This window comes from Lepidochelys kempii, chromosome 11 (assembly GCF_965140285.1).
Source record: "Lepidochelys kempii isolate rLepKem1 chromosome 11, rLepKem1.hap1, whole genome shotgun sequence".
NCBI lineage: Eukaryota > Metazoa > Chordata > Testudines > Cheloniidae > Lepidochelys > Lepidochelys kempii.
The window spans coordinates 4,880,436-4,903,410 of NC_136390.1; the positions used below are offsets into that span (position 1 = coordinate 4,880,436).

Consider the following 22,975-nt stretch of genomic DNA (forward strand, 5'->3'; position numbering starts at 1 on the left):
TATAGTTCATAAAGATCCTCACTTACACTCCCCATTCTCCTTCTAGAGCCTATGCTGTTGTGATACTTGATCTAGCAGAAAGGATCAAGGGGCTATTCCCTTCAGAACTCCTTAACACCACTCTTTGCAGTGACCATAGTCTTTTGCTGCTAGCCAGAATGGCACCTAGAGAGTAATTACTTTTCCCTTTGCCTAAAGTACACAGTCCCTCTGTGTTTCAAAGTCTCTTCTTGGCGTCTGAACTCTGATCCCATCAAGCTGAGTGATTTAAAAGTAAGCAGTTATATGAAAGCAAGCTATTTTCAGTTTGTGGAGAAACTTCCTTGTTAAACAACTTTTTCTTTTCGTTTAAAGAAAATAAAATTTTGTACCTTCAGTGTTGCCAGATGCTTTAGTAAATTAAAAGGAAAAATGTGTGGATGTCTTTTTATGGGCTTGATCCTGTAACATAAAGCACTGCACATGTGCATGACATCATTGAAGTCAGTGGGAGGCCACTAGTGGAAGTGTGTCTGTGATTGCCAGTTCTGTTTGCAGGGTTAAAGTCTGTTGTTTTTATTTGTACTACTGTAGCACCTAAGAGTGGGACACTGTTGTGCTAAGTGATATACAGCCACAGATCAAAAAGACTGTCCTTGCCTATGTTGTGTGAGATGGTATTCTGGCAGATCAATTAGGAAGTGTGCTTTTCTGATTTTTCTCATGATCCTAGCGTGGTTTAAGATATGGTGATAATTATACTGTTAAACAGAAGCTGCATACTTTGCCTCAACTCTTTTTTGAATTGTTTACATTATTGCTATTATCCTATCTTGGCTTTCTCTACAGCCTTTCTCTTGGGCTGTAAGGTGACTGGGGGATTCTGAATGTATGAACATATAGTGTATGTAAACAGTTGACCTGGAACTTTTCCAACTATTGAGAGTCAAAGGTAGTCCTTTATGTTTTTAGGATGATTTCGTCTTCATGTGTGACAATGATTAGGGTTTGGCTCTGGGTTCTAGTGCCATCTTACTTCATTTGTCTGGGTGCTTTGACTTCATGTGTCTTTATTCAGTGATCATTTGCATTTTTTCCTTATAAATTGTGTGTAAATATTTTTAAAAGAAATTGAGAAATGTAAATACAAATACTTTATTATGGCTGTGACTTTAACTTGTGTCTGTATAGTCACATAATATCTGTGCAAGTTAGCACATTGCAAATACTAAGAAATTAGTTCTGAAAATATTTTATGTGCTCAGTGGGGACCAAATTAAGGTGAACTATAAATCTGAATTTCCTGACTATTTTTTTGTCTAAAGTCTTGATTATAATACTGTGTGGAGGAACACATTGTTCCCTCTTGTGGGAGAGGATCCAGGAGGAAGAAAATCCAGCAGAAGAATTCTTTTTTGGAGAAACTTGTTATCAATTCACTCCATTTAATACCTAGTATTTTCCTATAGGCATTTATACAGCTGTCTATACCTCCAGTGCAGTGGTCCACAAACTGTAGGGCATGCCCCCCAAGGTGGACACAGAGGAACATTCAGGGGTGTGTGGCAGGGCCTGGGCCAGCCCCCATGCGGGATGAGGAGGGAGTGCCCCCAACCCTACTCAGCCCCCCGTCTCAGCTCCTGGCCGTGCCTCAACCCCCAGCTGCAGGTTCTCTCTGAGCCATGGCCCCACTCCCATCCCCAGCCTTGGCCCCCTTACTCCTGTCTGTGGCTCTTTCTCTCCCGCCATCACAGCCTTGCTCCCAGCTATGGGTGTGGACCAGGAGTGGGGGGGGAGGGGTCACAACGTGAAAAGTTTGGTAACCATTGCTCTAGTGGATTTTCAGCTTTCACATCCGTATGTTGAGGTAGAAATAACAACTGAAATGAAGATTCATAATTTGGTCTTTAAATTGTAGTTGTAGGTGTTATATTAGATTAAAACTTCCAGCGTTTCAGACATGTGGTTTAAAACTCTCAAGAAATGTAGGAGTTAGTGAAAATAGTTATACTTCATATGTAAATTTTTTACACTTTAAACCTTTACTCTTAAGTCTTCAGAGCTTACATGTTTTTTAATTGTTTTTCTCTTTAGAAAATAAATGAATGCTAATGGGACAGCCATTTCCCTGAGGTTCAGGTTTTCTGGCTGGCTGCCATGATGGGTAAGTTACCTATAAGTGGAATCCAATTAAACTGTTACCTTGGCTTAATTCCTTGTGAAAAGAACAAGACCACTTACGTAATTAACATTTTTTATGCTGGAAATGCATGTCATGACTTTGATAGTGAAATTTGAATTGAGGCTTGCACTTAAAGCAGACATTCAACCAGTTTGAATATGAAAAATATTGCAAATTGTTGACAAAATTACAGCACTTACTCTGTGGATATAGAATAAATTTAAAAGAAATTGAAAAAAGTTAAAGTATGGAAATGTGCTGTTAGGATACACAACACTCACTCTTTAATGACACCATGGGTGGGGGGCAAAATCTTTCTTTAAAAATGATTTTAATCTAATCTGAGACTACAAACACTCAAATGCCTTAATCATAAGCACATTTGATGCCTAGTTTCACTACAAGGTGGCGTAAAGGCTGTCTAGATATCCTAACTATGCATTTCTGTACCTCAAAATGTTTGGATTTTTTGTTACATTTAACCTGAATTTTTGGGATTTATGATGGATGATTAGTTTTTAGAATGATTGCACCATCCCAATTTTAACCTAAAAATACTGATATATGCTCTCAACCGTAACTCTATTTTAGTGTATTCTTTGTCTGGGAATTATGATATAACTGATTTTTGTGTAAGTGTTGGTCCTAATCTGATACTTTAAAAAAAAAACAAAAAACAATGAGCCAGGATTGTTTAAGAATATAGTGCTTTTCATGCTGCTAATGTTTCTGCACACACTGAAATTTGTAAGAATAGGGATTTTGTCAAATTATAACATGCATTAGATGTTAAATTGCATTTAGAGTCCTCAAGCTAAAACTTAATTTCTTATTTTTATCAAATACAGTGGTCTAACAGATTACTTCTTCCTCTGCACGGCCGCTCTCAAGGGGAGGTCATACCCATGGAGCACTGAAAATCCATGGGTATCCGCTTTATAGCTGCGGGTATCCACAGATGTGGATATCCCTGGACCATTTTTGCAGATAGCAGCATACATGCAGATACAAATTATGTATCCGTGCAGTGCTCTGATGGTAAGAGCTGGGTGGGCAGCTATGAGGAACCACAGTGCAGACCCTCCACCTGCCCTTGGCGGGGGGCTTGAGGGGCATGGACACAGACAGGGGGCTGCTTGGGCCCCCTGTCCAGGGCAGGTGGAGGGTCTGCCGTGGCTTCCCACAGCTGCCTGCCTGGCTCTTACCATGGCCGGGCTGCAGCTCCAAGCTACCTCCCTCTCCCCTGCATAGCCGGGTCAGGGAGAGATGTGCTATGGGGAGCCTGTGTCTCTCCACCTGCCCTGGGTGGGGGGCCCGAGCAGCCCCAGGCCTGTGTCCCTGCCCTCCAGGCCTCTAACCCAGGGCAGGTGGAGACACTTAGGTTCCCCATAGCTGCCAGTTCAGCTCTCCCCAACGTGGCTCCAGGTGGGGGAGGGAGGTGGCGGCTCAGAGCCACAGCCCGGCCACAGCAAGAGACAGCTGTTGGGGGCCACGGCGGACCTTCCACCTGTCCCAGGCAGTCCTCTCCTCATGCCTGGTGTGCGCTACTCTCTCAGTAGCTGGTAGGGGAACCCGGACGCACTCTCTCCACTGTTTTCCAGTCCAGGGACCCTCAACCCAGCAGCTCTGGGCTTTTACTCTCCCAGCCCTTACTGCTCCTTCCCTGGACTGCTTCCTGCTCTTCCCCCTTATGTCAGGGAGTACAACTGCAGGTTTCCTCTCCTGCAACCTACAAACTTCCTCTCTCTATAGACCTGCTGAGCTCCTCCCCCGACCTGGACTTCATCTGCAATTAGGCCCTAGCAGTCCCTATGTTTCCTCCAGGTGCAGCCTAAGGTTAATTGGTCTAATTTCAGGCTTCGTGGGGGGGGACCCCATCACATTTGGTATTCTTCTTTGAGTAGTGCTCCACTTCAGGATTGTGTGTCCACCTGACTGTGTGCCCATCCATGTGCTTTTGATGGGAGATTTTTGGGAACAGTGCCTGTTCGGCCCATGCATGCAACCTTCTCATCCTTTTGTCCCATACCAAGGTCATATAGGGCTGCCCAGGCAAACTGCCCTCAGTTCCTTCTCAACCACCTTCAGCTTGAGGCAGAACATCAACCATGCCCACTTTACTCAGACTTAATTTCTAGTATAGTTTTAGTTTAATAGTTTCTTTCCCCTTTTGTTCAATTTCCCCGATTGAGGGTTGATTCTGAACTTCTGCTTTGGGGTATGGCAGGATCCCCAGGGTTTAAGCAGAGTGTCTCCTGCCAGCAAGCTATCCCAAATCAATGACCGCCATTCTTGGTTCCTCTGCTATTTGGGAGACACCCATCTGCCCCAAGAAGTGTAAAATATGCTGCTCCTTCAAAACCAGATCTTGGGAAAACAGGAAGATCAAATTATTGATAAGGGAGTAAGCCCTAAGACTAGCTTCTGACCCAGGCTCTGAGAACCCTTCTGCACATAGGCCTCTGAGTACTCTTTATGCCTCATAGAATTCAGGATCCCTGTCACCAGGAGTCTTGAAGGATCCAAGTGTTGCTACCCTGTCTGCCTCCGAGTCTTGGTGACCAGCTCAGGAGAGGCAGCACTTGTACTGATGTCTGCAGTAAAAAGAGCTTCATTTCTAAATCTCAGGGTACCAACAAGGAAAGTAGGCATACTAGATGTCTTAAGAAATCTTGGTCATCGCCTGATAAGTAAAGAAAAAAACTGTCAGACACAGATGAACACACTTTGTTGGGGAATAGTCAACATGCTTTTTGTAATGGGAAATCATGCCTCACCAGTCTACTAGAATTCTTTGAGGGGGTCAACAAGCATGTGAACAAAGGGATCTAGTGGGTATAGTGTACTTAGATTTTCAGAAAGTCTTTGGCAAGGTCCCTCACCGAAGGCTCTCAAGCAAAGTAAGCTGTCATGGGATAAAGAGGGAAGGTCCTGTCATGGATTGGTAACTGGTTAAAAGAAAATAAAGGATAGGAATAAATGGTCAGTTTTCAGAATGGGGAGAAGTAAATAGTGGTGTCCCCCAGGGGTCTGTTCTAGGCCCAGTCTTTTTCATCATATTCATGAATGATCTCGAAAAAGGGGGAAACAGGGAGGTGGCAAAATTTGCAGATGATACAAAACTACTCAAGATAGTTAAGTCCTAAGCAGACTGTGAAGAGCTACAAAAGGATCTCTCAAAACTGGGTGATTGAATTTCATCTGCCGTATTGTTGCCCAATGTTGATAAATGCAAAGTAATGCACATTGGAAAACATAATCCCAACTATACATATAAAATGATGGGGTCTAAATTGGCTGTTACCACTGAAGGAGATCTTGGAGTCATTGTGGATAGTTCTCTGTAAACATCCACTCAATGTGCAGCGGCAGTCAAAAAAACTAACAGAATGTTGGGCATCATTAAGAAAGGGATAGATAATAAGACCGCAAATAATATATTGCCTCTGTATAATTCCATGGTACTCCCACATCTTGAATACTCCATGCAGATGTGATCGCCCAATCTCAAAAAAGATACATCGGAATTGGAAAAGGTTCAGAAAAGGGCAACAAAAATTATTAGGGGTATGGAACGGCTGCCATCTGAGAAAAGATGAATAAGACTGGGACTTTTCAGCTTTGAAAAGAGACGACTAAGAGGGGATAAGATAGAGGTTTATAAAATCATGACTGGTGTGGAGAAAGTAAATAAGGAAGTGTTATTTACTCCTTCTCATAACACAAGACCTGGGGCCACCAAATGAAATTAATAGGCAGCAGGTTTAAAACAAACAAAAGGAAGTATTTTTTCCACACAATGCACAGTCAACCTGTGGAACTCCTTGCCAGAGGATGTTGTGAAGGCCAAGACTATAACAGGGTTCAAAAAAGAACTAGATACATTCATGGAGGTTAGGTCCATCAATGCCAGAAGCTGAGAATGAGTGACAGGGGATGGATCACTTGATGATTACCTGTTCTGTTCATTCCCTCTGGGGCAGATGGCATTGGCCACTGTCGGAAGACAGGATACTGGGCTAGATGGTCTGACCCAGTATGGCCGTTCTTATGTTCTTAAGAAGGCTCCAGAGACCTCAGTTCCACTGAAGCTCCCAGTCACTCCAGTACCCTGAGAACATCTAAAATGTCCCTTAAGAGCCATACTATGAAATGGGACTCTGTACTGAGGACTTCAACTGCAGATGGCCATATCCAGTTTAGAAATTTTATGTCAGAGAGGTCTACACCATTGTACCCTTCCATATCCCCCGTGTGATGGGTTCCCCCTGGGGTGCCACCTAGAACTGGGGTACCACTGAGCCCACCCTGACCCACCAGACTGGGCTCCCTTTACACTGTACTGCTGTGACAAGCTGCAAAACCCCCTCTAGCCTGCACTTTCACCAGCATACATACAGGTAGGGTCACACTAAGCTGCGGTTACATGCAGTTAGGTTCTCTGACCAGCCCCTGCATGGAAAGGCTCCAGCTTGGGTACCTCCCAGCTCCTTAAGCACGTAACCCCTCCCCCAGAATATAAACCCAAAATTATACCATCTTGCGCTGCACAGAGGACTACAGCCTAAGCTCATAAAATTCACCCCCTCCCTCAGTGTGGAGAGGAATATGCAACAGCCTTCTTCCCCCCGAGTTAGGATTCCCATACACTAGTTTCGATAATGCAAAAACAAATTTATTAACTACAAAAGATAGATTTTAAGTGATTATAAAGCAAGCAGATCAAAGCAGATTACCTAGCAAATAATCAAAAAATGCAATCTAAGCTTAATATACTAAATAGGTTGGATATGAATAGCAGATTCTCACCCTAAGTGAGGATATAAGCAGGCTGCAGATTCTTAAGGGGCAAGCTGCACTTGCTTCCATTTTGGAACCCCCAGGTGTTCCATTCACAGGCTAAAAATCCCTTTAGCCTGGGTCCAGCACTTCCTCCAGTTCAGTCTTCATTCCTCAGGTGTTTCCAGGAGTCTTCTTGGGTGGGGAGTGAAGAATCCAGATGATGTCATTCCCCTGCCTTCTATAGCTTTTGCATATGGTTGCAACCCTTTGTTTCAAAGGTTGCTTCCCATGCCAGTCAGTGGAAAAATACTGACATTCCAAGATGGAATCCAGCACCAGGTTACCTGGTCATGTTTCCCTGTAGAGTCACAGCAGCCATCTCCCACAGGCTGTTGAGAGCCTTCACAGGAAGGCGCACCAGATGGGAGATAAGCTTCTCCTAAGGCCTGTTGTTTCTTCCTAATGGCTCATTTAACCTGAATGGGCCCTTCCCAGCCAGCCATCTAGACTGAGAGCATTTTGCCTAGTGGGGGATGCCCAGGAATAGCTATGTGTGAAATAGATATAGTCAATATTCGTAACTTTGGATACAAAAATAATACATATTCAGCAAACCATAGCCTTTCCAATGACACCTCACATGCCTTATATTGCATAAAATACATCATAATCATGATATAATTATATCATACTAATATCACTATGAAGAATATGGGGTGCAGTGTCACACCTGGTCCTTATACCATCATCTCATATCTCTGTATCATACTATTGGAGTCTGTCCCTCATATCAAGTGTTTGACATCCATAGCATTCATACACTCAACACAAGTACCTAGCTTGGTACCAAAGCCGTTCTCCACCAGACCTCATTTAACTCCCTCCTACATACCACCAGTACCGCAGGAGTTTAGACACTCAAAAACCTGCTTGTCTACACTGAGCTAGAATCCTTGTTACTTACTGGTACCGGACAGCTGTCTGCACAGAGATGCTCTTGGTCGCTCACTCCACATTTTTTCATTGGAACCACCTTGTTTACAGACTTGAACCATCCAAAGTGAACAGTTATCACCAACTCTGGATTATGTTGAGGATGACTCTTCCGACTCTCAGATTTCAGTACAGCATTCTCCTGTTTATCCTCCAAGACATCATTTTTCTACCTTGACCCCTGTGCACCTGATATCAATGGTGGATGCCTCCTCCTATGCTCTCTGGGCTCCTAGAGTAACCTTGTTGGGACCCCGGGTCCTTTATCACCAATAGTTCGTTAGGGCCCTGAATCGCTGTCATAGGGCACATATGCAGAGAGAGTCTCCCCAACCTCTACTTCCACGATCTCAACCAGAACCACTGGAGGAGACCTTCAAGGAGCAGGAAGCAAGGGCTGACAAGGAGGTGACACCTCACACAATTGTATTGTCGTCATTGCCTGGCGAAGCTGCACTGCCTCCACCACCTTCCATGGCAGATGACTTCAGGTAGTTCAGCAACTGATGAAGCACATCGATGACATGCTTCAAATCCTTTGATCCAGGTCCAGGATTCTCATCATAAACTCCACCATAAATCATAGTAAAGAGCAAGTGTGCATCAGTTGGCTTGCTTGAGAGTATTGCAGTAAGAAACAGATCTGCTTTTAATTTTTCCCTTGGTAGGAAAATTTTAGAGGCTTTATACCATTATTATGAATGCAGATTTTCACTATTGGTTAGTTCCAAGTAAAAGTTTTGACCTGCCTATTTTGACAGGTTTAAGAGTAGCAGCCGTGTTAGTCTGTATCCTCAAAAAGAAAAGGAGGACTTGTGGCACCTTAGAGACTAACAAATTTATTTGATCATAAGCTTTTGTGAGCTACAGCTCACGAATAAAGACTGGAAACTAGATTTAAATTATTTGAATGTATCGAATCATCAACCTTCATCCCACACAAACTCTTGGGTAGCTCATTACTGCTATTGGCTAACAATAACTACATTTTTAACATCTTCAGTTGTGTGCAGACATTTACAATTGTGGTGTTACTGCAATCATATGGTACTGTTACAATATTTTATGACAATTCTTGCGGTACTAAAGACAGGAAATGGTATTTTTGAACTTGCCAGTGTTTTTATCTTTAAATAAATGAATTTACTGTAACTTGATTTTTATTTTTGAGTTCAGTTTGATCAATGAGCAATAATAGATGATTCATATTTATTAGATTCGTATTTATTATTTAGAGCTCTGTGAATCTCAAAAATGCATCCCTTCCACGAACAGAAATTGATCCAATAAAAGATATTACGTTACCTACCTGGTCTAACTAATTTTTAGGCATTCATGGCCAAAGGTCTTTGGATAATTTAAAAAAATTAAAATCTGGATTATATTTACTATTTACATTAAACAGTTGTTTATACATTATACAAGTTTGTATTTTATTCTTTTCAACCACTTTTTAGTGTTCAGCATAAACCACAGCTTAAAAGGACCGTGACAGTGAAATATTAAGTTGCTGTAAATCCCAGTACAAGTTATTTTAAAGAAGAGAGAAGTTAGCTAGATGAACATGGAATTGCTGTTATCCCCAGCTCTTCCTTTCCTTGTGTAAGGTGGTGATGGCATAAATGAACAGTATCAGTTGCAAATACTGAAGTTGAGGAGTCACCATTCATATTTGTCAGTGACATCTGACTTAGCCCTGACACCTCTTCAAGTGAGAGCACATTATTCTTGCTTGCTTCCTACTTCTGCAAAATTAACATTATAACAAAATTGCATTTCACAAGAATGCTTGTCAAGGATCATAAAATTGAATCTTTGAACCTGGCATTCATTTATGCATAGGACCAATGCAGCCATTAATATTTAACTTTGATAACCTAATAGAGTTCTTCCACAGGGGTGACTGCAATGATTGGCATTCTATTAAAACATTAGAGACTCTGGTGTTTCACCTTTTGAAGGACTGATGGAGTCATTCATATAGTTGTTCGACTTTGTATTGGCCTCAAAGGAGGGTTATGCACATTTAAAATGTGAGTTTCCAAGAGGAACTAAGTTTTAATATATGTAACTGTTCTCTCCTTTCTACCAATCTCCCAGGCTTTCCCTGCTGTGCAAACGGCTTTAGTTTTATGAAATATAAAGTCATGTGCATGCTTAATCCATTTAAGCAGTTCTCTAGATTCTAGTGGGAGCTCTTCACCACCTGTCTACATGAACTTTGCTGCAGAATTTGTCCTGAAGCTAGCTAAAAACTACATTGAGAGCAATCAGCAAGTAGCAAAAGTCTCTTCTAATTAGAGTTCCAATGTGTTGCTTTTTCGGTGTGCCTGAGTTCTACTGGTTTAGGTTGGGGAAGAATGATGCCCACAGTAAATTGTTAACTTTGGTCTTTCTGTGCCACAAACAAGTACTGCCATAATAGTGCATCTTTACAAATTGAAGATCTAATTTTTTTCTCTCACATTTTCCTAAGCGTTTTACATGAAACAGCCTTTGAAACCCTTTTTCCTAGTTATAGTCTGCAGTTGTATCAAGGTGAATTGAATTGTCAGTCCTAATTTGTTGGGAAGCTGCTTTTACTTTTTTTCAAAAATTTAAATTTAAGTACTTAACAATAAAAGTTTAGTTCCTTAAGTCCTGCTTATGATGTTACTTCCTAGAAACAAATTAATGAATGTTTGTAATTGCAACATGCTAGCTACAGGATCTCTTTTTTTTTTTAGCTAATTGTGATGAATGTGTGTGCCCTTTCTTAAGTTTTTAGGAAACATGTTTATTTTCCTAGTCAATTTTTAAATGCAGCTTTCAAGTGAAACAATTTGAACTTTTAAGTGTCCTATTGTTGGTGTGTTTGTTTTTTTGGTTTTTTTTTTAAACAGATGATCAGTCTTTCAATTCTATCGAGCAGCAAGCTTTGAATTCAATCATGCAGGATTTGGCTGTCCTTCATAAGGCTAGTCGTCCTGCATTGCCAGTACAAGAAACAGGAAAACCAAAATCATCTTCACCCAAAAAACAGGTAATTTTCTGCATTCTTGTCTAACACAATGAACAATGTATATCCTACTGTGACTTCTATAATTTTCCAATTGCAAGACCAAAGTCAGTGTTAAATGAGCGATTCTAATCCCTTGTGGATGCTGCATATTTTTGAAATTAGTTACAAAAATGAAGAGTAATGTTTCAGGACACATTCTAAACACATGCACACTAAATGTATCTGGTGAAGGTAAAGCATCCCCTTCCTACTCCCTAATTGAATATTTAAAGACCGAGAATTACACTAATTGTCAAGATCACACTTTGGTTTGGATCACAGTCTTTTTTGCTGACTTATTTTAGGATTTTTATTTTAAAAGCAAGATTTGCTGCCGTCCCTTCTTTGAATTGTTTCTTTAGACTGAATTTAGTCATATACAACTGAATTGGACTATCCAGGTATTGAAACTGTCATATTAAAGGTGGTTTGCAGTGGGGGGAAATACATAGAGAAAGTATGAAAGATTTTTTTTTCATTTGTTTGACATTAGAAATACTAGTTCTTGTGAACTGTGTTTTTCCCAGAGACTATGGGCAGCTAGAGAACTAGTGGAGATTGTGGTATTGCAAAAGAGAATTGATAAAGCTGAACAATTGGGTGGGGGGAGAAGTTTTTAGTCAGAATGTTCAAATTTTATATTTATTTTGAAAAATAATATTTAGGGCTTCTGTGAGCTTCATAAAGAAGCAAAAAGCCACAGTTTTTTGCCTTTGTACAGTAGGTCACATTCTGTACATTCTGTATAAGGGCATGTGAATAGCATTGCTCATGAGAATAATCCCATAGAATTAAATGGATGTTTGTTGGATTGGGGCCTGAATTGGTGGTCTATCAAGACATTTGAATTTTTACATGTATTTGTGTATTAATCTATTTTATCTTCAGTATTTGGAAGAAGGGGGCGGGGGTCATTCCTTATTGGTGGTTTAAAAGCCATAGATATTCCACTTGTAACAAACAAGGAATTGTGATTGGAATTTTCCGTTTGAGCATAAATTTGATGAGGTTGGTATTACTGAAACCTGATGGGTTGATTCACACAATCAGAATGTTAAAATGGCAATACTGATTTAGGAAGGATTGAGCGGGCAGAAGGAGAGGAGGAGTGGCACTCTGTCATAAATCGCATAATCTGTTTCTGAGTCAGTGATAACTTGGAAGAAAATGATCTTGAATGTTTATGGATCAATATCCTAACAAATAAAGCACAAGATGGGGTACTAGTTGGTGTCTGCTATAGACCTCCCAATCATACTAGGGAACAGGATGACAACCTCCTTATGTACCTATTTACAATGTGTAGGGAAAAGAACTGTGAGATCATGGAGAACTTCAGTTTGAGTGATGTGCTGGAGTTCTCATGCTGCCAGTATTAAAACAGACTTAGAATTCCTAGACATTATAGATGACAATTTCCTAACTCAAAAAGTGTTGCAGCCAATATGTGGGTAATTCTTTCTTAGACCTTGACCTAACCGATGAAGAGGAACTGATTACAAAACTAAAAATTAATGGTAGCTTAGATACAAGCTTGTATCATAATATGCAAGCAGAATAAAGTCCAAACCAGTAATGTGTGTACTTGGTGCTTTTACAGGGCCAGTTTCACAAAGCTGAAAACAATTGTGAGCCAAATCAGATGAGAGGAAGATTTTAATCAGAAAAAATTGAATGATAATTGGAAATACTTTAACACCTTGCTAGCTGCCCAGAGAGTCATAATCAAGGAAGAAGGCTGTCTTGGTTAAAAAAAACTGACCTGGTTTAGAGGGGAAGTGAAGGCAGCTGTAAAGCATGTGTGTATATTAAGATGAAAAAACAAGTTTTAAAAAATATATTAGGAACAAAAAGTATCCCGACAGTAGTATTGCTCCATTACTGCATGGAAATGGTAGAATTATCAATAATAATGCAGAAAAAGTGGACGTGGTTCAATAAATATTTCTGTTCCGTATTTGGGGAAAAACAGATGATATGGTCTCATCATATGGTGATAACACTCTTTAACATCCTTCAGAGATATTAGTGGAATGGAAAGCTGACCATTTTTAAATCAGCATGCCCAAATAACTGCCCATCCAAGAATTTTAAAAGAGCTTGCTGAGGAGCTGACTGGACCATTAATGCTGAAATGCTGGAGCACTGGGGAAATTCCAGAAGACTGGAAGAAAGCTAATGTTGTGCCAATTTTTAAAAAGAATAAATGGGATGACTCAGGTAAATTGTAGGCTTGTCTGACTGACATTGATCCTTGGAAAGATAATGGAGTGGCTGATATGGGACTCAATTAATAAATAGTTAAAGGAGAATAATATAATTAATGCAAATCGCATGGGTTTAGGGAAAATAGATCCCATTAAACTAACTTGTAATCTCATTTAAAAAATCAATTATGGTTGATACAGGTCATAGTGTTGGTATAATATCCTTAGAGTTCTGTAAGGTGTTTGACTTGGTACCACATGACATTTTGATTAAAAAACTAGGAAGATCTAAAAGAAAAATGGCACATGTTAAATTAATTAAAAAACTAGCTAACTGATGAGTCTGAAAAAATAACTGTGAAATGAGAATCATTGAACTGGTGTGTTTTTCGTCGGGTCCCGCTGGGTTCCGTTCAGTTATTTTAATATTTTTATGAATTATCTGGAAGACAACCTAAAAATCATTGCTGATAAAGTTTACAGATGACACAAAAGTTGGGGAGCAGTAAATAATGAAGAGCAAAGGTCACTGATTCAGAGCGATCTGGATCGTTTGGTAAAGTGGGCACAAGCAAACTACATGCATTTTAATACAGCTAAATGTAAATCAGGGGTTGGAAATCTTTGGCACGTGGCCCATCAGAGTAATCCACTGGGGGGCTGTGAGACATTTTGTTTACGTTGGCAGGTATGACCCCTTGCAGCTCCCAGTGGCCGCGGTTCGCCGTTCCTGGCCAATGTGTGTTTTTTCTCACACAAGTGTTTAGTTTACTTCAAAACCATCCTTTTGATCCTCATGGATTTCTGGACTTATCATATCGGATACCTTACCAGAAGAAATAATCTTCCACTTGTCTGTGTTAGTTTCTGCCAAAATGTTCAGTAAGGCAGAAAAGAATATAAATAAACCTTATGGCCCCTCTAAAGATTAAACAAAATGTCTGAGAATGTTAAATGTATTTTTATGGTTTTCTGAGTAAGAATTTGTCACCAACTAATAATTTATAATGGTTTCTATTATGGCTTTTTAAAAAATGTATAATTTCTCTCTTTCATTACAGAATGATGTTAGAGTCAAATTCGAACACCGAGGTGAAAAAAGGTAAGGCAGGAAAAGAAACTTTTTAATGCATTTCTATTGCTAGTTTATGGGTTTTATTGCTATTTCTCTGCTAGTGTCCCAAAGAAACCATTAAAAGTACTTGATAGAAATTGATGTACACACATGACTTAAGAGAAATAGAACAGTCAGCACAAATAAGCAGAAAATAGAAATGTATAATTTAAACAAAATTAATTAAAAGCTGTTAAATGTAGACCCCAAACTGTTCTTAAAACTAAAAAGGTATCTTATTAGCAAATGTCTTACCAAATCTTCATATGTTAGCTTTTAAAATAGAACTTTCTAGCATAGATTAATTACACAAACAAGGAGTGTACACCTCAAATATAAGTAGATTTGTATATGTGGTCAGGAATTGTTGAAGCAGTATGGTCATGGTACATGAAGTGAGAATGCAAAATCTAAACTGGATCACCAGAGCTATTTTGTTATCAGTACAAAGAATTTATAGTGATTACTGAGACTACCATATTTGCCTGCCATCCTAGTTGGGGTCTGATGCTGTGTGTTGTAGTCACTAGCAGCAATGATCTATAAAATTATCTATAAAAGTCTAGTTTAAATGTTAAGAAAAAAAATGTTGATCATGAGGTCAGAGGAATACCTGACCCAGAGCGGTTTTCCATTACCAGAAATGTGTAGACAAACTCGCAATGTAACTTCCAGAGAAATGAGTTGAGCAATTCATGCACTTTTGCAGAAGGGCAGACTAATCTGGAGACTTCTTCCAGCCCTAAGCTTTATTAAGTTGATATATTTGTAAGAGTGAAAAGTGGGATTTAGAAAACTTTTTTCATTGCATAATTAGCTTTATACCCTTTCGATTAGTCAAGGAATTGTCAAATAGGATTTACTTAGATGTAAATTCCAAAGAATGGACCTGATTCTTCAAATGCTCTCTCATGAATAACTTTATTCACGAGTAAAGTTACTGGGACTTATTCTCATATGAATAAGTGGTTGCAGGATCAAGCCCTACATTAGTAAGAAAAGGAAACGTTTTGATTTGATCTTTCTGTACTGACTGTGATTTTGTGGGAAAATCCTAACTGGCAATTCTTCTATAGGAAAGTCTTCTGAGATTTGTAACTGGGCTGTTCTGATTGGTTTCCAGATATTCAAAAAGATATTCAAAAGCTTAAAATGCATAATTAAAGCTAAGATGTATGACTCAATCTCCCCTTTGTGGAGGTCTCCCACTCTCCTCCTTCATGCATCTCCTTTGCTTGGAACTCTGTTCCTGAACAGGTTTGCCATGCCTCATTTCTCTTCTCCAAGTACTTCCTGCCAATATGCTTCTTACAAAGTAAATCCCTAGACCTTCCTGTGAGTAGTGGTCACAAGTTAAACTATTGAAAATTAACTCAAAATAAAAAAACAACCTCAAAAATTCTGGTCATATTCATTGTGTAAATTGTAAACTCTTCAGAGCAAGGACCTTTATCCTTATATTGGTGAAACACCAAGCACACTCAGTACTATGTAACCAGTAATAATGATGATAGAGAACCCCATTTTTAACAATAGCAAATGCAACAGTTCTCTTTTCCTTTTTAAAAAACCAGATTACACTGAAGCCTGTGCTACTGGTCACCAGTTGTTAGTGGCCTGTAAAATCTATCAATGCAAGTTCTTCCATGCTAATCAGAAAGCAGTGTGGCCACCTTTTAAAATGGCTAGAAAAATAGAAGTACTCTTACTGGCCATTAACAGACTTCACTGTCTGTGTCTAGAATTGTAATTGAAATGTATTAGCACATCATTTGTGGAAGAATGTTTTATGTAATGCAAAAGACATCCTTGTAGCTTCCTTTAAAATTAAGACTATTCAGGCCAGATAGAAGTGATTTGGAGCTAATGCCCAGGTGATACTGGAGAAGGAAGGTGGGTGAGGTAACATTCTTTTATTGGACCCACTTCTGTTGGTAAAAGCGTGCCTTTTTCACCAACAGCAGTGGGGACAATAAAAGATGTTACCTCACCCACCTTGTGCCTCTAGTATCCTGGGTCCAACATAGCTACAACTGCAAACAGGTGATGCTGGACGAACCACGTCCAATATGCAGGTTGAGCTCTGTTCTGTGTAAGAACATACAGTTCCAAAGATACCAGGATGGGGTGGCACAATGGACATAGGGTTATGCAATAAATAAATATTTTGAATGGTGCTTCTACATTGTTGTAAAATAGGAGGCAGAAAGGAGGAGTCAGAGCTATTCATAAGTTCCTAAGATAATATATATGGCATTCTAAACTGATAGCCAAAGTCTTCTAGTAAGCAAAGTTCCAGGCTTGCACAAAGGTGAGAGAGGAAAGAGACGATGACCTAGCTTCTCTCCTCCTTTTCCCGAGGAAACAACGTTCTTACTGGTATGTTGGTTAATGAAGACACAGATAAAAGGGACCATTAGCCATTGTTCATTTTCCAGCATAATATCCATAAAATTCAAGTGGAATTCCTCTTCAGGATTTGTGGTTCATATCTGCCTCGGTCACTTAGAATAGCGATGAAGCAAAAGTCTGTTATATGGCCTTCTGCTGAAATAATTTAACAGCTTCTTTTTGAGAGATATTTGTACGTAATGGAAGCTCAGAGTGACACACATTTAGGATCTTTTAGTTTTGGTGGCATTCAGCTAATAGGAAATCTTTAAGTTTATAACCCACATTTTAGAAATTTTTAAGGGAATTTTACTTAAAGAAACACTGTCAATGTTGTTAGTCTTAACAATTTAACTACATCATATCTTTCAAAAAGGGGGGTGGCTGGATGGTATTTTTAAACTCTCCTCATGATTCTAGAAAATTTGTTAGCCAGTTAAAATGAAGGCGGTAATATTGATGTAATTCTAACTCTTCTGCTGGTCAGTCAATTACTAGCCTACATCCTGTTTTTCTTAGGGCAGGTGTACACTACAAATTCACATCGGCACAACTGCAGCACATCTGGTGAAGATGCTTAAAGCCAATGGGCGAGAACTCTCTCATTGGCTTAACTCCACCTCTGCAAGAAGTGGTAGCTATGTCAGTGGGAGAAGTTCTCCCGCCGTCGTAGCTCTGTCTACGTGTGTGTGTGTGTGTGTGTGTGTGTGTGTGTGTGTGTTAAGGTCGGTATAACTACTTCGTTCGGGGTGTGGATTTTTCACACCCAAGTGGCGTAATTATACCGAAGTAAGTATGTTGAACAGATCAAGCCTCAGTGATAGCTGCCTCCCGTGTTCTACTTAGTTCTGTTAAACAGAAGTTATTGAAATTTACAAGAATCCTCCATTCTGGAATAGTTGGAGCAGGATTCTGGAATACTTAATGCTGTGAGTGCTCACCAGAATGGAGCAATATGCAAATTACTCAAGCACAGCTAGCAGGACCTAATTTTATGCCTAGTAAAATATGAAAAACTGTGAGCGTTCCTTTAATTTTTACTACAGAAGATGCTTTTTAAATTTATTCTGCATATTAATGTCCCAGAAAGGCAGGCAGCTAATATTTGGTAAACTGTTTTTTCTTTTTCCTGTTATAAGATTATTCATGGGTAATTCATTAATAAACAATGATCCTTTCAAATTAGTGAAAAATTTCTCCAAAAATTATTTTTTGTGTTACAGGATTCTACAATTTCCCAGGCCTGTCAAACTAGAAGATCTTGCATCTAAAGCTAAAGTTGCTTTTGGACAGCCTATGGACTTGCATTACAGCAATAATGAGGTAATATTCTGCCTTCCTAAATCCTCAGTTTCTAATGTATTAATGGTTTTGACAGCTGAACATTTCAAGACTGAAATCCAACGTATTTTCATAATGACTGAAGGCCACCTGATGGCCTCCTGCTTAAAAAGTTGCAGAATGGCCAAGGTTAGTCACTTCTACCATGAGTTTGCAGGGTTCTCCAGTGCACCATTCCCTCAGGTGAATGGGATTTGTCTAAACAGGGATAAGGAAGAGGGCACAGCCCAAAATGTTGTAGGGAGGCAGCATGCCCTGATGGATGGGACACCAGACTGGGGATGGGGGTCGTGAATTTGATTTTTATTCCCAGCTTTGCCACTGACCTGCTGTGTGCCTTTGGACAACTCATTTAATCTCTTCTTGTGCCTCCCTTCCTTTTTGTAAAATGTGGATGATATTTACCCTCACAGTAAAGTGCTTGGAGATTTAAAGATTAATATTATGTAAGTGTTAAATACTATTATTAGAATTGGGACATTTGAGTAAAGAGCCGGACCTTCTGTCCCATTTCTGGACTTAATTGTTTTCTTCCTCCTAGTTCTTCTGGGCAGCACAGCCAACTGAGGAGCCCCAGAAAAATGGGTGCCCCTGCCTCGTGACCCGCTCTGCCTACCCGCCTGGCTCTCCTGTTGGTAGGAGCATGAGGGAAGGGGGAGCAGCAGAGGGAGCTACTGCAGGCAGAAGGGGTGGGGAGGGCACCCACTTGCTCTGGCCCAGGGCCCCACAAAAGGGTAATCTGCCTCAGGGCATGTGAATGAATTTTCTGCTCTTCTTGTCCCCTTTTTGAGTTAAAATGAGAAAGGAGAAGGTATAGTCAGAAGTGTGTTAGAAACAACCTGCCACTGTTAAGCTAATAAATATTAGAAACTACTGTTTACCTTGTCTTCTTGTCCACTTGTTGTATTGTAATTAAGGTCTTTGAGGTAGGACTAGGTATTTCACTAGGAGGATGGTGAAGCACTGGAATGGGTTACCGAGGGAGGTGGTGGAATCTCCATCCGTAGAGGTTTTTAAGGCCCGGCTTGACAAAGCCCTGGCTGGAATGATTTAGTTGGGATTGGTCCTGCTTTGAGCAGTGGGTTGGACTAGGTGACCTCCTGAGGTCTTTTCCAACCCTAATCTTCTAGGATTGTATGATAGGACAGTCTTTACTATACTTTATATCTCTACAGTGACCGTTATGGTGATGTCCCAATCCCTGATTATGGGTTTTAGGTACTAACATAATACAAATACTAATAGCTTAGTTTCTGGTTTTATTCTAAAATGTACACCACCCCGCACCTCCACACACACCCGTTTGATTGTGTTTTTCTTTGAGTAACATGGAGGTTAATTGATTGCTATAGAACCAAATTTGCAAAATGTTTCATTCCTCAAATTTCATTACAATAGTTACTTGTGGGCAGGGAAAATCCATTGATATAGACCAGTATTGTGCAGTTTCTTTTTATAAACAGGAGATATTTCAATTCTAATTTGATTAAAATATGGTTATGGTTTAAAAAATGTTAATTATAATTTAAATGGATTTCAGTCGGCAATTTGTGACCTTGGCCTAGGCAAAGAATTAATTCAGTTCATGCCTTCCTAGTGAGGCCTGTATTTATCCCATGTAGGAATGTTTATGTCTAGCACCTTTCTTGAATAATGTAATTACTTAATAGATAAGTCATTGGGGAATGTGTACAAACAACATTACTGTTTTTAAAAAATGTATTTTGAATGTATACTATGTGAGGTGACAAAATACTGTACATAATGATGTAGAAAAGAAATTATATATGAGCTCTGTGGGGGGAAGGTATAGTGATTTATTATGATACTTCTATGTAGGAGAATGAAGAAAATATACTATAAGATGCTACATGTATCTAAAGCTGCAGAAAATGTTACATTGTATATTTTGAAATGGTTGTTACTTTGTTATGAATGCCTGTTTCATAATGCTTTGCAGACTAGAAGGCAAAGTTAAAGTTGTGATTCAAATTTAACATTATTTCCTAATTCTCTTCAGTGCCTGACTGAGGTGTCTCAATGCTGCATTATTATAGTAGTTTATATTAATTGGTTTTAAAAACATTTTTTGGGGGGTTCTTAGTCACACACAGTATCGGGTTTACACCAACACTACTCTTTTTGTCCCTTACTAAGACAACTTTTTTCCTCTCTCTCCCTGTAGCTGGTGATTCCATTAACCACACAGGATGATTTGGACAAAGCTGTTGAACTGCTAGATCGTAGTGTTCACATGAAGAGCCTCAAGATATTGCTTGTAATACATGGAAATTCACAGGTATGAATTAGTATATTTATTTATGTCTAGATTAAAGAGTTCAACGGGACATTGCCTACTTAAAAATTACACTTCTCTGTGAAATATGTATCTATTATTGTTATAAGAAACATAAGAGATTAGAGAGAATGTTTTTTCTATTTTTTGAGTTTGTTTACTTTATGCATGCAACATTTCATGTTTGGTCATTTTCACTGTGTTCCCCTGGAGAGTTAAATTATTTGAGTTACCCTCTTTGTGTGGGTTTTTCATACAGCAGCAAAAGATATTTTTTAAAATAGGAAAATGTGTAAAATCGCCAACATAGGAATGCAATTTCAGAGGCTAATGCATTTAACTTTTTTAAATTAATAATTTCAAATTTTCTTTAAATAAAAAAAGAGGTGTTCAAATGTATCTGTCACAACAAATGGTAACAGTGAAGATATAATAGGTTTTTGTCATGTCCCACAGTACCACTTTATGTGGACATTACTAGCACAATAATACTTTGGTCATTTGAGTTATACCACATTATAAGTAATTATTATTATTTTGTATAGTGATTCTTTGAAGATGAAATCCAAACATCAGATTCTATGAGCTAAAAGAGAGTGTGTATTTTTCTTGACACAAACTGAAAATTGCAAGTTTGAAAAAAATTCTAATTATAACAAAAACATAACTTGCTATTTCAGTGTAATTTAAGACATGGTTGTAGAAATGTTTGAGTAAACAACTGAAATGATATGAAATACATGGACTTTGAAGCAAATTGGCTTCTTTTCCTTACGCAAAAAAAGATATCGCATGGAAACGTTTCTCGTAACAAAGAGCTTTTGGAAATCTGTAGTGTGTTTTTCTTTATTTCTTCTCCTTTTGGGACTACAGAATTAAACATATATTATTTTATATTTTTTTCATTTTTAGGTTCCTGTTCTGAGTAACATGGAACCCTTGCCATCACTGGAAGATTTGGATAATACAGTATTTGGAGTGGCAGAGAGGAAAAACAGGCTGTCTGTAATAGGTAAAGCAATTAATATTCCTGTGACTTTAAGTGTATGAGCTTTCATTTTAAATTGTCTGCAGACTCATACTTTTGAGAGAGTATCTCCGTTAATCCTGATTGACTGGTTGATGTCATGTTTCTTTTACTGAGGTTTATTCATGCTGATGAGTTGGGTGATAATTTTTAGTTGTAAAAATCAAAGAAAAAATAAATAAAGGTAAATATTTTTTTAATTTGCCTAAATGTTTAGTGCAGAAAAGACTGACCAAAAAAAAGAATTGATCCATAGTTGAAAGAACCCTGTAATAGAATTAGATTTGGGATATTAGCAAATGGGTTAATTCTTTGTTCCCCAATGTTAGCCTATAGATTTTCTTTTTTATTGTTCATTTGCAGACTCATCCCTTCTGTCCATTAAACTCAGTGTCAGTACTCTCTTTGACTTCATTACATGCAGGATTGAGCTTCTGAACAAAGCCATATTTATTTAAATGGCAATGCATTTTCCTGACTGCAAGATTCCATTCTTAAAAATGTTTGGTGATTTAGATTGTTCAGGCTGCTCTTAAAGTACCTCTAAGAGAAGCAGCTGTGTTAGCATTGGACTAATTAACCTTTTCTCCTATGCAGTTTGAAGTGTGAGGTTAACTTGTGAAATTTAATTATGTGGATTCCTTGGTTTCATGTCTTCTGTGACTAAAGAATTAATTGAACAAGTAACATTTGTTTGTCAGTTTAATTGTCAATTACGTTCTGATTTTGCACATCATGTAAGCATATTTTTGCAGTGTATATATTGCACTGTTACAAACAAAAGAAAATAGTGTGGCACTGTAACTCATCTGTGTTAAGGAGATAGTTGGATGCTTAATTAAATGTTTGCTTACTTTATTTTGGGATTGGATATTCAGACATCTTTTCTTTAAAATTTTAAATATGACCATATTAAATACAGATGTTAATGTAATATAAGGACCTTTGTATTTAGGTAACGATTTGTCACACCTGGTTTGATACAGTTGAAATGTGCTTTTTATTTACAACTCCCAGTAGTACCTGCTGCAAGATTTAAAATAATGAGTCAGGCCACAAAAAATCATGAGTTTTTTTAAAATAAATAATACATTTTGGATTTGTTTGAGTAGCAGCCGTGTTAGTCCGTATTCACAAAAAGAAAAGGAGGACTTGTGGCACCTTAGAGACTAACAAATTTATGTGAGCATAAGCTTTCGTGAAGCTCAAATAAATTTGTTAGTCTCGAAGGTGCCACAAGTACTCTCTTTTTTTTTACATTTTGGATTATTTTTATTTGCCTTCTGGATTAAGTCTTTAGGGTTTGTGTTTTCAAGCTCTTCTCTGCACGGATGATGGTTATAAACATTTTTTGTTGTGTGTTTTAGTGAAAGCTGAAATTCTCACATCCTCATAAGACTCCAGGAGCTGGGGTTTTAAGTAAAAGTTCATGAGGTTGTCAATAAAAATCATGAGAATTGGCATCAGTAAATACTCCTCTCTTATGAAATCTAGATCCAGTCATCTGGTGTGCTGGGAATTAATGAATTATATGCCTGTGCTGTACAGTGGAAAAGTACATTCAATCTGGTGCATTCTAAATGCAAGATTTAGAATGCACCAGATTAGCTTGCACATTGGCAG

The 22,975-nt window shown here is 38.7% G+C and overlaps 1 protein-coding gene across 1 annotated transcript in view; it reads left to right on the top strand.

Moving 5' to 3' along the window:
• Positions 1 to 22,975, top strand: part of MAP3K2 (mitogen-activated protein kinase kinase kinase 2) — a 92,533-nt gene that overhangs the window by 36,758 nt on the left and 32,800 nt on the right. The window contains exons 2-7 of the mRNA XM_073305011.2: positions 2,074 to 2,143; positions 10,819 to 10,958; positions 14,245 to 14,285; positions 17,912 to 18,011; positions 20,215 to 20,328; positions 21,238 to 21,337. Coding sequence (XP_073161112.1) covers positions 2,137 to 2,143; positions 10,819 to 10,958; positions 14,245 to 14,285; positions 17,912 to 18,011; positions 20,215 to 20,328; positions 21,238 to 21,337 — 502 coding nt within the window. The 5' untranslated portion in view covers positions 2,074 to 2,136. The remainder of the gene's footprint in view (positions 1 to 2,073; positions 2,144 to 10,818; positions 10,959 to 14,244; positions 14,286 to 17,911; positions 18,012 to 20,214; positions 20,329 to 21,237; positions 21,338 to 22,975) is intronic.